At 40.7% G+C, this 20,077-nt stretch overlaps 3 protein-coding genes across 3 annotated transcripts in view; 1 reads left to right on the plus strand and 2 right to left on the minus strand.

The window, feature by feature from the left end:
• Window positions 1-1,231: 1,231 nt before the first annotated feature.
• On the plus strand, window positions 1,232-6,508 carry LOC109479010. Its single transcript, XM_019780854.1, has 5 exons — window positions 1,232-2,026; window positions 2,356-2,462; window positions 2,791-2,891; window positions 3,102-4,743; window positions 5,404-6,508. Exons 1-5 carry the CDS (start codon window positions 1,334-1,336, stop codon window positions 6,347-6,349), a joined length of 3,489 nt encoding a protein of 1,162 aa, XP_019636413.1. The 5' UTR covers window positions 1,232-1,333; the 3' UTR covers window positions 6,350-6,508.
• A 1,731-nt stretch (window positions 6,509-8,239) lies between these two features.
• LOC109478983 (N(G),N(G)-dimethylarginine dimethylaminohydrolase 1-like) lies at window positions 8,240-12,333 on the minus strand. The gene is made up of 5 exons (XM_019780816.1): window positions 11,799-12,333; window positions 10,799-10,898; window positions 10,162-10,361; window positions 9,411-9,539; window positions 8,240-8,807 (listed from the first exon to the last, which is right to left on the minus strand). The coding sequence occupies exons 1-5, from the start codon at window positions 12,087-12,089 to the stop codon at window positions 8,706-8,708; spliced, it is 822 nt and encodes a 273-aa protein (XP_019636375.1). The 5' UTR covers window positions 12,090-12,333; the 3' UTR covers window positions 8,240-8,705.
• A 610-nt stretch (window positions 12,334-12,943) lies between these two features.
• Window positions 12,944-20,077, minus strand: part of LOC109479006 (DNA polymerase epsilon catalytic subunit A-like) — a 32,534-nt gene continuing 25,400 nt past the window's right edge. Inside the window, exons 37-47 of the mRNA XM_019780852.1 lie at window positions 19,716-19,830; window positions 19,185-19,290; window positions 18,558-18,699; window positions 17,838-18,126; window positions 17,329-17,490; window positions 16,649-16,827; window positions 15,653-15,770; window positions 15,016-15,141; window positions 14,496-14,642; window positions 13,770-13,943; window positions 12,944-13,357 (exon numbers count right to left, since the gene is read on the minus strand). Of these exons, the coding sequence (XP_019636411.1) occupies window positions 13,148-13,357; window positions 13,770-13,943; window positions 14,496-14,642; window positions 15,016-15,141; window positions 15,653-15,770; window positions 16,649-16,827; window positions 17,329-17,490; window positions 17,838-18,126; window positions 18,558-18,699; window positions 19,185-19,290; window positions 19,716-19,830 (1,768 nt within the window). The 3' untranslated portion in view covers window positions 12,944-13,147. The remainder of the gene's footprint in view (window positions 13,358-13,769; window positions 13,944-14,495; window positions 14,643-15,015; window positions 15,142-15,652; window positions 15,771-16,648; window positions 16,828-17,328; window positions 17,491-17,837; window positions 18,127-18,557; window positions 18,700-19,184; window positions 19,291-19,715; window positions 19,831-20,077) is intronic.

Raw genomic sequence — 20,077 nt, forward strand, 5'->3', positions numbered from 1 at the left:
GGTGGGGGGGGGGTCACAGGGGTTAAGGAAGTCCTACCACGTCCCTTTTCAAGTTAACCTTAAATGCCGCAGTATAAGACCATAATCATTTGCTGAACACCAGTTGACATAATCCCAAACACCACAATCTATCTCCGTATGCACTTATCATCCACGCCTCCTATGTGACTTTTACATATTGCAGCAAAAACATTAATCATGGTAATAAATATAGACCATACTCTCTGTTTTGGTCAACGGGCTGTGCTATTGTATAATGACAGGGGTGTGTCTCTTGAGTCTTACACTCTTACCGTTAAGACCTAAACCCATGCACAGGTTAATGTTTTGTCTTTATGGACATATAAAATTATCACAGGACAGAACTCTTCTTTACGGATCCCTTAAAACACGCGTAAAGTTTCCGTTTCTTTACTTTCGTGTAGCTTTACGCATGGTTTAAGGTCTGCTTAAAGATAGACGAACCAAAGGATGCAATGGAAGATGTTCAAGGCGTTTTATTGGACTCTCTTACTATAAATGGTAACTGTCCGACGAGCGGATACCAGTACTGCCTGGCCAATTTGATACTGTCTTTGCAGCCACAGAAAGATCTGCTTGGAGTTGTCGGCACAAGTCGGGGATCGTCCGACTAGTACCGAATGGTACCGAGAATGAATGATTGCCCGGAGAGCTCATTTTTAAGCAGATGTGGGAAGGGGCACTCATTAAGTTTTAGGCCTCATATTTCTCTAACTAATACTTTTTAGTAATCAGGAAACTTCAACGTTAAGGTTTTAACACCGAAAATGAATTCATAACGATAGGACGCCATTAAGATAGGTAATGTTAACGTTAAATTGCATTTCAATCAATGTTGAGAAATGTTGAAAAATTTATGTTTTTACCTTTGCTCAGAACGCTATGTGTTGGTAGTGTCTGCAGGCATGTGTGTGGTTTAGTACGATAACTCAAAAGCAATGGATGGATTGTCAAAAACTTGAAATATTTTAATATGTAATATTGAGAAAATCCTTGAATACCTTGAAAGTATCTGCCGGGGTATACAGATATCTCAAGCAGACTGAAATACGGTGTCAAATTGACAGGGGGAAATGGTAATTCGGGGGCCAATTTGATCGCCCCGAAGAAACCTGCTTGTAGATTACTTAGTACTTTGTATTCAGCCTACAACCTTTGAACTGAAATATGCATATGACGTAGTGCAAGTTGACACAAGCAGTGTGAAACCTGTGCTTGTTCAATTCAGGTGCATACGTAAAGCTAGCATAGAGACCGGACATATGTAAGACAAAGAATTTTAGAGACATTTTTAGCATAGCAAGTGTCAGTCATGTTGCGGGTGTGTGAGAAACTCCGTGAGGCGGACGAGAGGGGCAGGAGGTACGGACTAGCCCGTGCGGAGACAGGCTACCTCCGTGCCCTGGTGGACGCCATGGCCGACACGGACAGGCTGGCGGAAGTGGAGCTGCTCAAAACTCTGGGCGACATGAACTCGGAGAAGGGAAGACTCGGGAAGGAAGCGAGGAAATTCAACACAGCCTTGGCGCTTTATCTGGCTGCTATGGTACGGTGTTACCATGAAGAACAGGCAGATGGTATAGAACACCGCTACCACTACACGGAGAGGCTTTTACAAGGGGTGTCGTCACAGGGTAAGGAACAGCCAACGGAAGACAAGGAGACGACTACACCTGCAAAGGTAGCGGAAAAGTTCCAAGATCTGGACAAGAGGCGGGCTACCGAAGGTAACACGGACTCTTTGTTGGTTGGATACGCACAGGTGTTGGTAGAGGCGATAGAAAAAGACAACGACATATTAGAAACAGAAGCGATCAAGAGTCTGGGTGACGTGTACTTAAAAAGAGGAACAGAAACTGGAGACACTAGCAACTTGACCAGAGCTACTGCTCTGTACAACAGGGCACTGGCGCGGTGTCACAACGTTCATGGAGCAGTTGTCATTGTTCACCGCTTACTGCACACAGCAAAAATCAGACAAGACATGATCACCACAAGAAACAAGGTGAGAGTATATTTTTTTGGCCTGACTCGCCAGTGCTTATTAGACTTCCGGGTTTCGAATAGGTTTGTTTATCCCCATGAATCCCGTCATGCATTTCGCGTCGCTAATAGCGAAATTTAAGTCTCATATGGTGTCCTTTTTCGGCTAGAATGATTTTGTTGTTGCGTTTTTTGGTAGTAGAAGGTGTTATATAAGCGATTGTACTTTTTGCCTAAAAAGCACAATCGGGTCATGCCAGGTTGTTAACCTTTGACGTTTTCCAAAGCTCTTATGTGGGTTACATGGCAACCTGTTAATCTTATACTACTACTCCCTATGGGTTCTCGCAGAGGCCAACGCATAAGCAACGACAAGACGTGAGAGGACGGAAGAGCCACTTCTCTCCCTTCTCAGCTGCGCCCTCTAGCGACGGAACCACCTGTCAAGTTGACGATATGTTAGTGCCTCTATGTGTTTCCTTGTCTCGTGTATTAGATATGAATGTCCTGAATATCTGATATTTTGTATACAAGTGTGGTAAAAATCGGGTTTTGTGAAATGAATACTAGTATTAAAAACATTAAAATATGGCCAGAAATGTATTACACGTCATTACATTTTGCTGCGTATGACATTAAGTTTTGATATTGTTAATAACACTAACTATATATAGCTATAGGTTATACAGATTTATGTAAGATACTATTGTATGTAATAAAAAGTAATGAATTTGTCGCCTTTGTGAAGTACGTTTGTTTCCCAATAGTGTTTGTTTCGTTGTACAGATCCTACCGCAGATACATTCAGACGGCAGAAAGTGATGTAAGAAATGGAGACCTGGACGCAGCAGAGCAGAACTTTGCAGCCGCACTGAAGCTTGTTCACGGTCTGTTAATGTTATACACTCTCCACTTGCAAATATCATCTAATTATAAGTTTTTACTAACCACTGAAATAGCATTCTTTATCATGATGGAAGATTTAGCTCTGTAATAACAATTGAATTCATAAAGGTATTTCACTTAGGAGCTTAATATTTGTCAAGATTTAAACATATTTGAACTGCAGAAGTTTGATTCCGAATTCCTATTCACAGATCACGATAAGCCCAACAAGGCTAAAGAAGCCGACTGTCTGTGCAGGTTGGGTGACGTCTACGTCGAGCAAGGTAAGCGGACAGGAGAAGGTAGGAAATTCACACAGGCGGCAGCTCTGTATAACGCCTCCATGGCTAGAACAGATGGAGACAAACAGAACATGATCACAAGACTGCAAGAAACAGAAAGGCAGTTCCTTAGAAACACCTGTAACCTTGACTGTGAACCGTGCCCGTATAGCAGCGCGTTAGATCACAGAAAGGAACTGGACAACTCGCGCGCCCGTGCAAAATCTCAGCTCGAAACAATTCATCAGGAACACAACCCTTATCAGTATGATGAAGACGATCCCATAGTAAGAGAGGTAGAGATCAAACGAGCAGAAGCAATCAAGAACTTGTTCAAAAGCATTGCAGTTGGAAGACAAAGGTTTATCTATGTTCTGACAGATGAATGCATTGCCATTCTTGGACCTCCTCCCTGTAAGTACGCTTTCATCGGGTTGGGATCACAGGCCACAGAACTGGTGACGCCGTACTCTGACCTGGAGTTCTCCATTCTGATTGAGGAGGGGAAGGATGATGATGATACACGGAGGTACTTCCTAAATCTCACACACTACTTACATCTAAAAGTCATCAACCTTGGGGAAACCATCCTCCCAGCCATGGCCATCCCGTCACTCAACGACTTTCTCTCAGAAGACCCAGAGAAAGACTGGTTCTTCGACTCCGTCACACCTCGTGGCTTCGCCTTCGACGGCTTCATGCCATGGGCTTCTAAAACTCCCTTTGGAAGAGACGAAACCAAAAGCAAACCTCCCGTTAGTCTCATCCAGACTCCTGCCAGGTTGGCCGAATATCAGCATCTGCACATCGCCCTGGCGGAAGGCTATCACCTGTCAGACATCCTCAGACGGGTGACCTACTTAACAGGAGACGAGTCTTTGGTGGGTGATTATATGGACAGAGTCAACAAAATCGTAGACCGTTCCCCTGTTCTGTCACGGTTGTCAGCAATGCTAATACTGAAGGATAATATTGGGCAAATAGAAAATGTTGAACCGACGGGAGAACTTCTGGATGTGAAGAAAGAAATCTATCGTTTTCCCAGCGTGGCTGTTGATGTGTTGAGTATTTGCTGTGGTATTACGATTCCCAGTGTGTGGGGAATGATAGAAGAGTTACACAAGACACAGCAGATCAGTCATGAAGATGCCCACCACTTGACTGTACTGATCAGCATCTCAGCGGAGCTACGGTTAAGAACGTACATTGCCAACGGAGGACAGAAGGACAGACTGTCTCCTCTCACGGAGATGAAAGTCCAACTGGACAAACATGACGTAGATGACACTTTCGTTCATTCAGCTTTCTACATACCGGACTCTAAAATGTTGTTCAGGTACTATTATACAGCTATTCCATTAAAAAGATGCATTACCGATACAATCGTAAATAAAGATGCAACGACAAAGATATTCCCAACAGTAATCTTTGACACCTCATTTCAAATCAGGGGTCAAATAACACGAGAGCTGTTGCAGTTAGACGCATCCATACGTAATTTTGAGGCAGCACTGGAAGAGGCGGACGGTGACGAGAAAAAACAATTAGTAATTCTTTTTGACCTAGGCAATGTCTCGCACAGGCGCGGTGACTATAGGAAAGCGATCACCTACTGCAAACGGGCACTTAGCATCGGAAAGGATATATATAGAGGCACAGAAAGGAGTACCGTATTTGCCCGAATACTTGGAAGCATAGGGTTATGTTGGAGGGCACTTGGAGAACAGAGGAAAGCTATAAGCTATCTCGAGAAGGCACTGAAGATGGAGAAAGCTATGTACGGCGAAACGACGCCACATCCCAAAATTGCTGTATCACTTAATAACATTGGTTCATGTTGGAGTGACCTTGGCAATCACAAGAAAGCTGTCAGTTATTACGAACAGTCATTGAACATGAAGAAAGCTATCTATGGTGAAACAACGCCTCATCCCGACATTACTTCATCACTTAACAACATTGGAACATGTTGGAGTTACCTTGGCAATCAGAGGAAAGCTATCCGTTATTTTGAACAGTCACTGAAGATGATGAAAGTTATGTATGGCAAAACAACAGCACATCCCGTCATTGCTTCATCACTAAACAACACTGGTAATTGTTGGAGTTACCTTGGTGATTGGAGGAAAGCTATCAATTATTATGAACAGTCACTGAAGATGAGGAAAGTTATCTATGGTGAAACAACGCCACATCCCTCCATTGCTTCATCACTTAACAACATTGGAACATGTTGGAGTTACCTTGGCGATCAGAGGAAAGCTATTACTTATCATGAACAGTCAATGAAGATGAGCAAAGCTATATATGGTGAAACAACGCCACATCCCGACATTGCTTCATCACTGAACAACATTGGTGCATGTTGGAATGGAATCGGTGACCAGAGGAAAGCTATCAGTTTCTACGAACAGTCACTGAAGATGAGGAAAGTTATCTATGGCGAAACAACGCCACATCCCGACATTGCTTTATCACTAAACAACATTGGAATATGTTGGAGTGGCCTTGGCGATCAGAGGAAAGCTATTACTTATCATGAACAGTCACTGAAGATGAGGAAAGCTATCTATGGTGAAACAACGCCACATCCCTCCATTGCTTCATCACTTAACAACATTGGAACATGTTGGAGTGACCTTGGCGATCAGAGGAAAGCTATCAATTTTTACGAACTCTCATTGAAGATGAAGAAATCTATCTATGGTGAAACAACGCCACATCCCGACATTGCTTCATCACTAAACAACATTGGCGTATGTTGGAATGGAATCGGTGACCAGAGGAAAGCTATCAGTTTCTACGAACAGTCACTGAAGATGATGAAAGTTATCTATGGCGAAACAACAGCACATCCCTCCATTGCTTTATCTCTCAACAACATTGGGGCATGTTGGAATGGAATCGGTGATCAGAGAAAAGCTATCAGTTATCATGAACAGTCACTGAAGATGATGAAAGCTATCTATGGCGAAACAACGCCACATCCCGACATTGCTTCATCACTGAACAACATTGGGGTATGTTGGATTGAAACCGGTGATCAGAGGAAAGCTATTAGTTATTTTGAACAGTCATTGGATATGATGAAAGTTATTTACGGGGACAGCACATCTCATCCAAAAATAATAGGAGTATTAAACAACATCCTAATATGTAAAAAGGCCCTCCGCCATTAGAGTAAATCCGTTGGTTATCGCAAATCCTTAAGATTAGTTAACTTAAGATGAGTTAACTTAAGATGAGTTAACTTAAGATTAGTTAACTTAAGATTAGTTAACTAAGGGAAAACCATGGTACTTCCCACTGTCTTATTAATATATAGCTTTGTTGCTCACAAATTGTATAAAATACAATATATGGCAACTCCTTTTACTTAAAAGCAATTCAAGGAAACTTATAACGTACCATATACAAACGACTTATGTAGCATGGCAATGTAGACTTGTGCGGCGGTGGTTTTGATTTTTTGCTGGTCGACGCCAGTTTTGCCGCGGAGGGAGTTAGACGTGCTTTTCTGGCGGATTGTCAGTTGTGTATTAATATAATAATTGTGACTATTTGGGCTTTTATATCAAATAATAATAGGTTAACTAGATGCACGGAAATGACCCCTGACCTCACGCGACCCAGAGATCATCCCTTGTGAGAGAAAAAGCCATTAGAACTTAGATCAATACCACTTAATATATATATATTTCTTTTTTTTTAGCATTGTATACCTTAGACCTGATATTAGCCTTTCTTTATTACTATTGTTGTAGTACTCTTTAGTATATTGTACTTTGTACATCCGTGCATTTATCCCCCCGGGAATGAACATGCAATAAAGTTTCATTATTATTACTGTATTAACATCACAAGTAGCGGTAGTGGTGAAGCTCACGTACTTGAGCACATTTGAACTTTTGTACACTCACCCATCCGTGGATTGTCATGTTTTACAACATTAAACTTACCAAGCCCATGCCGCCTCTTTGTCTCTCTATGATAAGCGTCCAGTGAGAGTGTAGATAATTAACTCAGAAAACGTTCACGCTGAGATTCTAGTACATGTTTCGTATTAAAAGTGTTTTAGTGAAGGACACTTGGAGTAAAACTAAGTACAAAACATGATAGTGTATTGTAAAAGTAGGTGATTAACCTTGGTCTCAGTGATGGCGGTGCCCCTCACGAGTTCGTAGTAGCCGTAGAAGCAACCGATCTTTAAAAGATATGAGTCTTCAAGCCCAGACAGGAAAACTTGAAAAGCGAGCCAATTGTTTTGAAACCAATGAATGATTTATTGAAAACCATAGCTGTGTGGGCGGAGCAACTGTATCCTAGTAAACTTGCCTGGCCCATGGTCTATGTATTACTAATAGCTCAAAAGGTTAAATACTAACACTTTTCTGAAAAAAGTCTTTACATGGCGAAGGCATGTGTCCTCGAACTCTAGTTGACATGAAAATTCCACGTTTTATGCAGTGCAGAGAGCAAACCACGGTTTTCAACAAAATACAATTTTATTAAAAAAAACATGTTCACAAAATTGTCCATCAGATGAATAGATGACTCATCACCTCATTGTGTTTACAACAGATAATTTTTCAGGCTATATCATCTTTCAAACAGAATTCTTACACATTCCCAAGAAAGTTTCTATACCAACACCTTAAACCGCCCATGGCAAATTGCATAGTACTTGAGTGTTAACATTAATCAGCATTAACATAAACCATGGAAAATGTATTTTTGGTGGTCTGTATAAATTTGCTAGGATATAGCCAGGGCTGCAGAAACATGAACATGCTAAACTTGAGAGATTGAGTCCATACAGAATTGATGTGGAGAAAGGCTTCAGACCATTTTATTTGTAACAAAACTAGATACATTTTGTAATGCAATGAAACTAGATTTGTAAGCGTGTAAGACTCAAAGATACGCCCCCGTTAATAAAATAGCACAGCCCAGTGACACAGAGAGGTTACATGGGCCCCATTCCGCCTCGAAGCCGGATCACTTGACTTACTTGACTTATGTCGAGTCCTGGTGTCCCTGGCCTCGAGACAAAATGGCTGACCAAGCCGGATCAAAGTGAATCAATTCAGCTCCAGACAATTTTATCCTAGGGCCATAGTTTTCCCCGTCTCTGGGTCACCAGCTGTCCTATTCTATTGACAGGGGTGTGTCTCTTGAGTCTTACACTCTTACCATAAATACCTACACCCATGCACAGGTTATGGACATATGATCATAGCACAAAACTCTTCTTTACGGACCCCTTAAAACATGCGTAAAGGCCCCCCTTTTCTTCACTTGCGTGTAGCTTTACGCATGCTTTAAGGTGTGCTTAAAGATAGGATTTTGTGCACTGGATGTTCCAGCTGCTCAGAACAGCATAAAATAATCAAAGCACAGAGCTCTTCTTTACCGATCCCTTAAAACATGCGTTAAGGTCCCATTTCTCTTCACTTGCATGTACCTTTATGCATACTTTAAGGTGTGCTTAAAGATAGGAGAACCATAGGCTGCAATGGAAGATGTTCAGGCTGCTCAGAACAGCAGACACTGGCACGTTAAAGCCGCGTCAACTTTGCTGACCTCTGCAGATGACATTGGGATGAGGTTGTAGTCTGCCATTTCTTCCTGAAACACCTGGAGACACAGGAAAATAATGTAGATTAACTTTTACTGAATATTTAAAATGATACACACAACGTCATTTTGTTCTCAACAGTCTATATTATGAGAAGATGAGGGGTCTGAAGCCCAGAACCGACCCAAGCTGGGTTAATGGAAAACAATGTCCAGTCCAATTGGCAGAAAGCAGCGTCCAGGCAAATTTGGGGGTGGAAAAGGTCAAAAGTAGTGCCCCTTGCGAAATACGATAAAAGTAACACGACATAGGATAAAAGGATAGGGAAGAAAAACATATTGTTTTGCTCTGTTTCCTCTTTTTCTTCTCCAAACAAATAAGGTCAATGACCTGAACCAATTGTCTGTCACCATGATGGTAACTAGTGTTGGGTTACATCATGTTGCAATTTTATAGTAGGAGGGATTTAGACCCCTGTCTGACCGTACAATGTATATATATGAATGTGTTTAAATAAGAACAGAGCATTATGCATTTGCTTTGCAAATGTTACCTTTCTAGTTTACATACATGTATATGCATCTGTTAGTCACGTTAGTCATATATTAAGTCATATGCCATTTATACTTTAACACAAATGTTAGAATGTGAAGGAAACCTACCGCAAAGGTATCAGGCTTTTGCTCCTCTGTGGTGTGTATAATGCTGCCGTTGATATAAATGCAGTTGTTCCCAAAGTCGTCAGGGATCCACATCACTTTGTATTTGTAGTTGGAGACGTTACATATGTCCTGTGGTAGACAAAAGATAATACATGATTAAACTGATACATTAAAATGATACTCTGTAAGAAGAGGTTTAGACTTAAGTTTTTTGGCATGTTTTTATCAGGCTTTCTTTTCTTGTACAGTCACTGTGCTATTTTTAACAGGCCACAACAATAACCCTAACAACAACCACCGTTGCCATGGCAATGTATGTTTTCATTGTCAGTCTTGTTGCAATTGTGGTCCTAAGGCTACACCAATTTAATTTGTTGGTTCTCGGATTTTTTCAGAAAAAAATGAAGCGATAGGGCGAAAAAACATGAAAATAAAAACAGGTCTAGGCATCCTATTATAGCCCCAAACGCTACAATAGGAGCCATGAAGTCAAAACAAAAGGCTGGGTTAATATTTAAACAATGAATTTTTAACTTTTAATCAAACCACTGCATTGATAGATGGAAAAACTATAGCAACTAGGAATTTCTTCAACTGATGGGGCAAAATATGAGCATATTTGAGTTGATTCAGAACCAGAATTTTTTTTTGTAAATCAGAATAAAATGAAGAAGCTAATCTGAGAACCAACAAATTAAATTGATGTGGCCTAAGCATTAGTCTGGTAACAAATAACGAGTGCAGTACTAACCGCCCACGCCGGGTGTCCCCACTCGTTGTCACACATGGCGATTATTCCAGGTGCAGCTAAGGCCGCATAACCCTTCAGATGAAATTCGGGATACTCCACAAATATGGAGTGGCAGGGGTAGTCATCTCCAAACGTCTCCTCCAAAATGGCGAAGCCCTCCTCGTTACTCAACACTGAATCACCGCAGAAGATCTCCTTTCCTACAAAAAAAGGATGATAATATTCATATTGATATTGTCAACTTCATCTGTGATGGTATAGTTACTTGTTTCAGAATAAGAAACTTGGAGGACTGTGTACAGACAACCAGAAGGTCTGAAACCGTTTCATCTACCTGGTATGTTGGCAGAACATACTACACCTATGCGAAACCCACATTTTTCACGGTCTTCATTGGATGTTTGACCAACATTCCATCAGAATTGTGCCCGTCACAGACAGCTTTTTTGACGCAACATTACATGGAAAACTACACGAGATAAGGTAAATACGACCTAACACGAGACGTTTTGCTGAAAAGCTGTGCACAATACATTACCTATTGCTCACAGGTGCAATAGGAACGGTTCTGCCAACTTGCTTCATCTCAGTACCTTGTATTTCATACTTGTTGAAGTCTTCTCATCTCAGTACCTACCTGTAAAAATGACGTCCCCGCCTTCCAGAGTCGCTGTATCACTTTCTACAACCCGAACCTTCAGTCCCAGGTTCCTCATGGTTTCTTCCAGTACCGTGGTCTGAAGAAAATGAAGCAAACATTTATTTCTCTGAATTACATACATGTATTATACATGTAGCAAGAAATAGACAGGTGGTTCACGAGTCTAGTTGCACTTTCTTGCAAATATGTTTTCTTAATACACTGTACTTAGTACAGTGCAAATATGTTTTCTGTAATTACAAAATCTAGCCTGAAGGATAATTGTATGTACTGTGTCAAACAAAGTAAAGTAAGCAGTAACATTAAGTACAAGGATAAAAGAATAAACGTAGTATTGGGAACTACTAGGAAGAACATTCTAACCTAGGTCTTGTAGACTTCTCTTTTTAAAGCAACACTGGAGATCAATTCACTGATACCTGTGTGGTCATTACTGGTAGACATAGGAGGACTGAAAATCTTTTTGTTCTACCTTTGTCTACACAGTTTGTCTAAGTGGATATTTCTAAATAGATTGTCACATTCAGCAATATGAATACAATACTCACTATAAACTTTTCAAGTCTAAGGTCAACAAACATCTGTTCTCACTGGCTGTACAGTAACCCAAAGAATTTGAGTGGCTCTCGTCAGCCTTGTTTTGTGGTGAACCATGAAGTAAATAAAAACAAAAAAGTTTGTCTAAGTGGATATTTCTAAATAGATTGTCACATTCAGCAATATGAATACAATACTCACTATAAACTTTTCAAGTCTAAGGTCAACAAAACATCAAAAAAGTTTGTCTAAGTGGATATTTCTAAATAGATTGTCACATTCAGCAATATGAATACAATACTCACTATAAACTTTTCAAGTCTAAGGTCAACAAACATCTGTTCTCACTGGCTGTACAGTAACCCAAAGAATTTGAGTGGCTCTCGTCAGCCTTGTTTTGTGGTGAACCATGAAGTAAATAAAAACAAAAAAAACTCACCTCCCCTTGCCTGGGTCCACATGCAGGCCTGGTAATGAGTGCCGTGTCTCCGATCACGATGCAGGGGTCTTCAACAAACTGGCAGTCGGGAAGTTTGGGGTCTTGCGGAATCACCGTAACGTCCAGACCCAAGTCGCGCAGGGCCTGGACGTACAACCCCCACTCCGCGCGACATTTTTCAAGATCAACATCCTCCGTAGACGACAAGTCCCGAACAGCGTTGTTGACATCATCGGACACTTCTCGAACAACTGCCCGCTTAAACTCAGGAAAATTCCAGAAATCCGCCATAATTTTGCTCACTAGTCTGACGCAGTGTCCTGTATTTGACTCAGTAACCGCTTCTGCTGAAAGTTGGCGAGTGTCTGTTGTCTTATACTAGTCTAGAAGTAAAAAGTGGTAAAACTGGTTTGGAAGCCCCCATTTTCTGTAACCCCCAAATTCAATATTTTGGCTCCATGAATGTCGATATACAAATTTGGGATAGTGTTGTTTTAACTTAGTATGTAGATAACTGACTAGAGTATTACATGTCTTTTGATTTTCAAACTCTTTTTCAAACAAAAGAAAAAAACTGCATTGAGCACCAGTCCTACATGTAGGTTTGCGGAGCATTTAAAGGTGACACTTATCATATACAATGTAGCTGTCTGCTTGGTTGTCTGTTACTATTCAGTCAAGACAATAGGGAGAAATCACACACACCCATAGTCCTGAGGCCTGGAGCATAGAAAATCAGACAACTTTTTAACCAATATATAATTATAAAGGCCTGCTACTTGCTGTCTTGGCTTACTTTTATTTGAAGTTTGGCATCAATAGATGAGAGACAATTAGGCTAATTTTCTACTCCCCTGTAATTCTTTAGATTTACCGTAGCCGAAAAGGCTATGTTTTTGGAGCGGTATGTCTGTGTATAGACAACATTACTTGAGGGGTTGGTAGACAACATTTTTTGAGAAGTTGTGGATGGATCCGTATGGCACTTAGAATATTTTAAAGGGGTTACATGTAAGTCAAGAAAAGAACAGATTTTCATTATTTTCTTGGCCGTCTTTAATTTTACACACCATTCTTTATATTTTCCTTACGCATTTCTTGTTACTTGTTTGAATACATGATAAATTGGACCCTCAAAAAGTTGCCATGAATTTTAGTAAATACAAAGTTATTCTCAAAATTTCACACAAATGCATTTTCTTTGCCAACAAAGTTGACATAGATTTTATCTATGATTGAGTTTTCAACTGTTTCATATACTTTTCAAGGATTTATCTCTTAAATCACTGGGTTGTGTATTTCAAAAACACTATTACATTTTGTAACTTCATTTCTAAATCTCTTATCCTTTAAGTAGCCATTTGGGGATTCATTTGAATGAACCACTCTACTGTATCTTCTAACACAGCCATGTTGTAGTGTCGAGCGATGTTGCGGAATATTCGCAGCTTCTCTGCAAAGTGCTGCACTCCGATAGTGTTGGTGAAGTCCCCTGCACATTTGCAGTAGATGGGGAGGTTTAGGTCCTTGATCCCTTTGCATTTCAGACACTGCAAGTCCTGCAACAAAAAGTTAGAATTCAGAGTTTAAAATGAATAAAGCTTTATAAATTTACCTGGGTCGTGATACTGTTCGATACAGGTGTTTCTGGCTTCCAAATGTTCCATAGAACAATTTGAACGTGTTTTGCATGTGCTGAATGTGTTGCTTTCAAAACTTAAAATACCAGGTGCAGAAAATTGTTACAAATTTTGTTTTGCACATTCCCTTGGGTTGGGCTGGTACCTTGGGTGATACGGAATACACAGTGTAGTATTTTATATCAGTCTTGTGCGTCATTGACAAAGACTGGAGTTGTACAGTCCAAAATTTGGATATTAGTCTAACTTCTAGTGTTGGAAATTACAATTTAAACTTCCTTCATAATGAGTTCTGTTTATCATACCAAAGGTTAGTTAAAAAGGACCCAACCTGCAGCACAAAAGCCATGGACTTCTTGTGGAGTGAGTTGACCAGTGAGTGCTCAATGGCGTCCACATCATACTGACTGCCACAGTGGCAGCACTGCCAGGAGGGAGCTGCAGTACCATCCTGGACCAGTAGGGGGTCCTTGCACAGGTCTATGTCACGGCAGTAGTTGCAAACCTACGGGTAGAGAAAAAGTCGTGTCAAGTGGATTGTACAAAAGTGGATAAATGCTGCATGGCACAAACAATGCTATTCTTTCATATCTCGTCTGTACAAGTCCTTAAATAACATTATCCAATCTGTTCTCAAATCCGATGTAGTATTCCGCAATATCTGGGTCCATCTATACTTATATTTTTAACTATTGTTATTACGTGTATTTTATCTATGGGCAAGTGATGCCTGAAAAAAGAATAAAGAAAAAAAATGTCAAATTTTGTTCCTGACCAGGAATTCTGGCTAATACTTGCCAATGGTGGCCAAGATTTCTTCTTCGTTTTTTTTTTACATCGAAATCCAGGGAAAGACTGGACTGTACGTTATCATGCAATGAAGGGTGACTCATACATGGTATACAAATCACGTCACGTGACGTCACAGAAGCGGTGGATTGCTCAATCCTTGACAAAGACTGGAGTTGTACAGTCGAAAATTTGCGTATGTCCAATTCTTGTGTTGGAAATCACAATTTAAATTTCTTGTATAACACAACACATCAGTATTGCATACCTTGCAGATGACTTCAGGGAGAATGTAGGACAGGGAAGGGTCCTTAAACTCCGCTTGTTCGGAGAAATCACCGACTCCGATCAGCTTCAGGAGGTCTCGGCGCAGTTTGTTCACCTGGTTTGTTATGTTAGAGTCTAGAGAGAGGACCTGGGGAAAAAAGAAGGAACACTGAGATACAGGGCTTGAAATCATACCTGCATATGCAGGTTATAATTAGTGCAGGTAAAATTGGAGCTGTGCAGGTATTTCTGATGCCTACCTGCACCTAACCTGAACTGGTCCAAAGGCATGGCTCATACAAATGTAGCTGTTTATGGATTTCCTTTTACCTGTATTGACTGTAGCAACTTATTATGTATCAAAGAAATAATAGCTACAATGATTTCTGAACAGTTTTTAGCATGACCCATACTTCCTAAATTCTGTGCTTTTGTATATCAAGCCTTAGAGGACCACTTGTCTAAGAAGACCACTTTTCCTCAGTCCCCTGGGTAGTCATCTTAAGCATGTTTGACTGTACCTTGCAGATAGACTTGACAAACTCCAGAGCAGGGTTGTTGAGCGGTAGGTGGGAGCCGGGCAGACTTGGGAACTCATCGGCTGGGTCAGTTCTACTCCGGGTTCCTGCTATCTTCTTGTGGATTTTCTGTCACAGAAAGAAACAGAGATTAAAAAAAAAACTTTTTTATGCAACCAAGTGACGTTTTGGTGACTGTTAGAATTAGTTCCTCTCCCCCCCCCCCAAAAAAAAGAAAAAAAAAAAACACTGGACAGGTAACTCTGCAAAGCAAATGCATAATGTTTACATGATGTACCTTCACATGACCTGGCCTAACTGCTGCTATTTATTCTTATGGTAACCAGCCCCTGAAATGTTTGCTACATAATGTAACCCAACATCAAAGGGTGTCTGCTACAGCACCAGTTACCATGGTGACAGACATCTGGTCCAGGTCATTGACTTTAATTGTTTGGAACGGAAGATGAAGAAGTAGAAACTAAGCAAAAACACTGTATAATGCTTTCCTTCTGCGAAGGTGAACATAAAAATTGAAAAGGAACTCACCAAAGCCATATCGTTTTTTTGAGGAAGAAGAAAGGAAGCAAAAGCAATGTGTTTTTATTGCATGAAGGTAAATCTAATTATCTTTGTGTACCTGAGTGATTCCGTAGAGTTTCTGAGCCATCTCTCCAGCGACCAGCTCCTGGGCATAGTGGACAGTACTGGGGGTGGTGGAGGAGTCTCCTACCTGGGTCTGACTCTGACTGCCTCCTCTGTGCAAGAACAGCATCGGTATGACATGTGAAAAGTAGCCGGTAACTAACTGTACCCCTATAAATGAACAGAAACGCTATCGAAAAATGTACTAAGAAAAACTTGGTTGTGTTATAAGAAAACTCCATTCAAAACTGTTCTGTACTCCTGTTTCATGCCAGTTTCCAAAGTACAATGCATCTAAAAGTTCTAGGTTCGAATCCATAGCAAGCCCCAATGCTGTGATCTTAGGTAAGATAGCTTTAGTGGATCAAACTTTACAGTCTGATCTTAAGCAGCTTATACTTACTGTTACATACAAGCAAATCTGGTGTAAGGTGGTCTAACCATTAAGCAAAACAAACAAAAACTAGAAAGGTAACATTTCCAAAGCAAATGCATAATGTTTACCATCGCATATCTTACATTGTAGGTCTGCTCTGTTAATTCTTACTCAAACACATTTCATACATATATGGTCAGATAGGAGTCTAAATCCCTCCTGCTATAAAATTGCAACATGATGTAACCCAACACTACTAGTAATTACCATGGTAACAAACAGTCTGGTTCAGGTCATTGACCTTTTTTTGTTTGGAGAAGAAGAGGAAACGTAGCAAAAACAATGTTTTCCTTCGGTAAACATAACAAACCAACAAACTCTGACCTCCTCCTGACAGGAGTGTTGACTTTTTTTGAGATGTAGAACAAACAAACAAACAAACAAACAAACAAACAAACAAACAAACAAACAAACAAACCCTGACCTCCTCCTGACAGGAGTGTTACCAGGCATGGCTCTCCTGTTCTCAGCCTGCATGTATTTGTGTAGGTTGGAGATGTGAAACAAACAAACAAACAAACAAACAAACAAACAAACAAACAAACAAACCCTGACCTCCTCCTGACAGGAGTGTTCCCAGGCATGGCTCTCCTGTTCTCAGCCTGCATGTGTTTGTGTAGGTTGGAGATGTATCCTGCCACCACCATGCTGAAGTTGTACTGACAGGCCGCTGCCTCAGGCAGATAGTACATCAGGTTCCAGTTCATCTCTACAGGCTGTTCATCATCTTCATCCTACAGAACGATACAGCAAAAGTTGTCTTTTGTCTTACTATATTATATTACATGCTATAATCATCGGTCATGCCCGTAGACGGGGAAAGGGGGGTTCGGGGGGTTTGGAAGAACCCTCTTACAAGCCTGAAAGGTCCACTTTTTATCTAAATCTAAAGATTTATATCACCAGCGGGGTTGGAATACTAGAAAGACTACTCACTTTGTCACTTTGAAAAATTTATCCTTAAAAAAAAAACTCACGCAGGAAATGCCATTTCAGAAGGTTCAATTTTCAAAATTTCCGGGGTAGCATGTCTTTAAAGATGCAATTTCTGCATTTTCAGAGGAAAATCATGGGGTTGTGATTGATTGTCAATGGTCCTTCGGATGTTTTTACCCGAAACTTTTGTTGATTTGTCCGTCAAGGTTGACGGATTTGTTTGAAAATTTTTTCCGTCACACACTGCAAATTTCTGGTAAAGGAAAATTGGGTGCTGGCTACAGCCCTGGTCTATTTACCTCCTCAGCGAGGTTGACACCTTCCTCTTCCTGATCATTGTTCTCTTCTTCCTCTTCAGCGTCTTCTCCATCTTTCTCCTGCCCTTCTCCCCCATTCTGTCCATCCTCCTCCCCTTGGAGGAAAGACTTGGGGATTTCTGCCTTCATCCCTCCATGATTCGCCTGGAAGCAAATTCAAGACCATTAAAAAGTTACAAAGACTGGCACAAAGTCACTTGGCATCTATATTGTATACTTTTGTACGAGTCAATCTTTAGTACGGATCTTAACTTCCCTTTCCATACATTTTTCACAAGGTTTTAACTCCTTTACTCAAACATTCATATATGGTGACAGGAGTCTAAATCCCTCCTGCTATAAAATTGCAACATGATGTAACCCAACACTAGTTACCATGGTGACAGATGTATGGTTCAGGTCATTGACCTTATTGGTTTGGAGAAGAAGAAGAAGAGGGAACTGAGCAAAAACAATGTTTTCTGTACTAAACATAAAACAAAGGGACCCACAGGATCCAGCCACATGAGGATGTCCCAGCACTTCTGGGGGGTGATGTCCACTCCATGGAACAGCTCACGCGACCGGATACTGTTGGTGATGTACTCGACGTACGCCAGAGCATCCTCGACGCGGCGCTTCTTCGTGCACACCACGATCTTGTTGAAGTTGGCGAAGACCACGATGGATCCGAGGCGCTTGAACTCGGAGACCAGCTGGAGGAACAGTTTCTTCATCATGGTGTGTAGGGTGCGGCGTAACGCAGGGTCATACAAGGTCGCACTCGGCGTGCCCAGCCATCTGGAATTGTAAAATATATTTCATAAAGGCAGGTAAAATTTACATTGTAAGCTTCTAGCTAGGTTGTCAAACTACACTTAGTCTACAAATGTAGAAAGGTCACATTTGCAAAAGCAAAAACTTGTTTACCTTCACAATGGTTTGCAAACTACTGTTCTGTTCATTCTTAATGAATACATTTTCATATATTCGCATATTATACTTAGTGTGGTATATGGTGACCAGCCCTTGCAGCTCTGTCTTGCCACATGATGTAACCCCACACCACAGAGCCTCCGCCATAGCACAAGTTACCATGGTGACAGACATCTGGTCCAGGTCATTAACCTTATATCATGTTTGGAGAAGAAGTAGAGACCGTGCAAAATAACCGTTTCCCTTCTGGGAAGGTAAACATAAACACAACAATAAAAAAAAAATGTAGAGCAGACCTGTAGAACTGCATGATCTGGTAGTCAGCATAGACGTTGTTGTACTGTGTGACATCCCGGAGCCAGCCGTACACCATACTCTTCAGGATACGGAACGTTCCAGAGCACAGAGCTGTCTCATCATAGCTGGCCAGGTTTGCTCCTGTTGGAAATAGACAATGTTGTAACAGTTATAGTATTACAAAATGTATTTCTTTTATTTTGCAACTATATTCAGCCCTATACATGTACATTCAATTGAACCTGTCTCAAAAACTTCCTACAAGAGACAATTACTTCATTGTTCTGTAATGTTTTGGTGGGCTTGTCTGTTTGTTTGGACAGTGTTTGTCTTTCTGGACAGTGTAGGTTGACAGCATGTGGGTGGGTGATTGGCAGGCAGAATGACCAGAAGTCAAATGGTCAGACACAGGAAAATGGTGAACTTACAATGTATGATATACCACAATGTTAATCTTCCAATATGGCATTTTTGGGTGTGCTCATTTTCTTATATCCAACACAGTTTTAAGGAAATTGATGTAAAGTGCCTTTCCCAAGGACACACTGTAACAGTGGGGCCTGCCAGGAATTCAAACCCAGAACCTTTAGATTCTGAGTTAATAGTTAAGAGTAGCTACACCTTACCTGGAGTGTTCTGGCCTGCTATCATCTCCTCTAAGAAGGGCTGCTGGATGGTGTCAAAACTGATACTGGACCCTGCTCCTCCCTCCATGTCATTAATGTGCTGGGACTGACAGAAGAGATGGAAAATTTAACAAGAAATTCAAAATGTTAGACTTCCAAGAATGTAAGAACTGTACTGTATCATACATGTATCTTTACAAGCAGATGAGTATTGTCTCTCCTTCATTTTGTTCCTGAGTTCATCCTCTTCTGCAGGGAGACCATTTTGAGCTCCAATTTGACCTTCCTGTCATTCTGTGGTAACACTATTCCCCCTCACTTCCTGAGACTCGACTCACAGTCACAAGCAAACAAACACCCCACGTAAACAAACCTCCATGAAGGAGGTAAGTATCTAGTATGAAGTACCAGCAAATACAAAGTTATAAATTGACAGTTGACGAGATTGTCCAAAAATTTATGGTGAGCTCCTAGAATGTTACAACTATGGATTCTACCAACAGAAATGAGCTTTCACTCCAACAAAGTTACCTGTAGGATGGTATTGACAGCCAGGTTGGAGATTTCTAACTCCACACACACAGTGTGGTAACAGCCTGGGTTGTTCAGCTCCACACTAGTGGCATCCTCAAACTCTGTCACAAGCCTAAAAAAAAAAAGAAATCACCTTCTTGAAATATTTTGTGATTATTTCTTGTTCTAATTATTATAGTGAATTTCTTGCTAATTCTGTCTAATATTTTTTTCACACTGCTAAGAATCCAACAAGGCAACAAAAGAACAGTACTGTTTATTTCAGAAGATAGGGAAAAGATATTTAGCTTTTCTCTTTCAGTACCTTTCTGGGACATGTAACAACAATATTTTCAACTTCATTGTAACTATAGTACGTT

This window comes from Branchiostoma belcheri, unplaced genomic scaffold (genome assembly GCF_001625305.1).
Source record: "Branchiostoma belcheri isolate BF01 breed outbred unplaced genomic scaffold, Haploidv18h27 scaffold46, whole genome shotgun sequence".
Taxonomy (NCBI): Eukaryota; Metazoa; Chordata; class Leptocardii; order Amphioxiformes; family Branchiostomatidae; genus Branchiostoma; species Branchiostoma belcheri.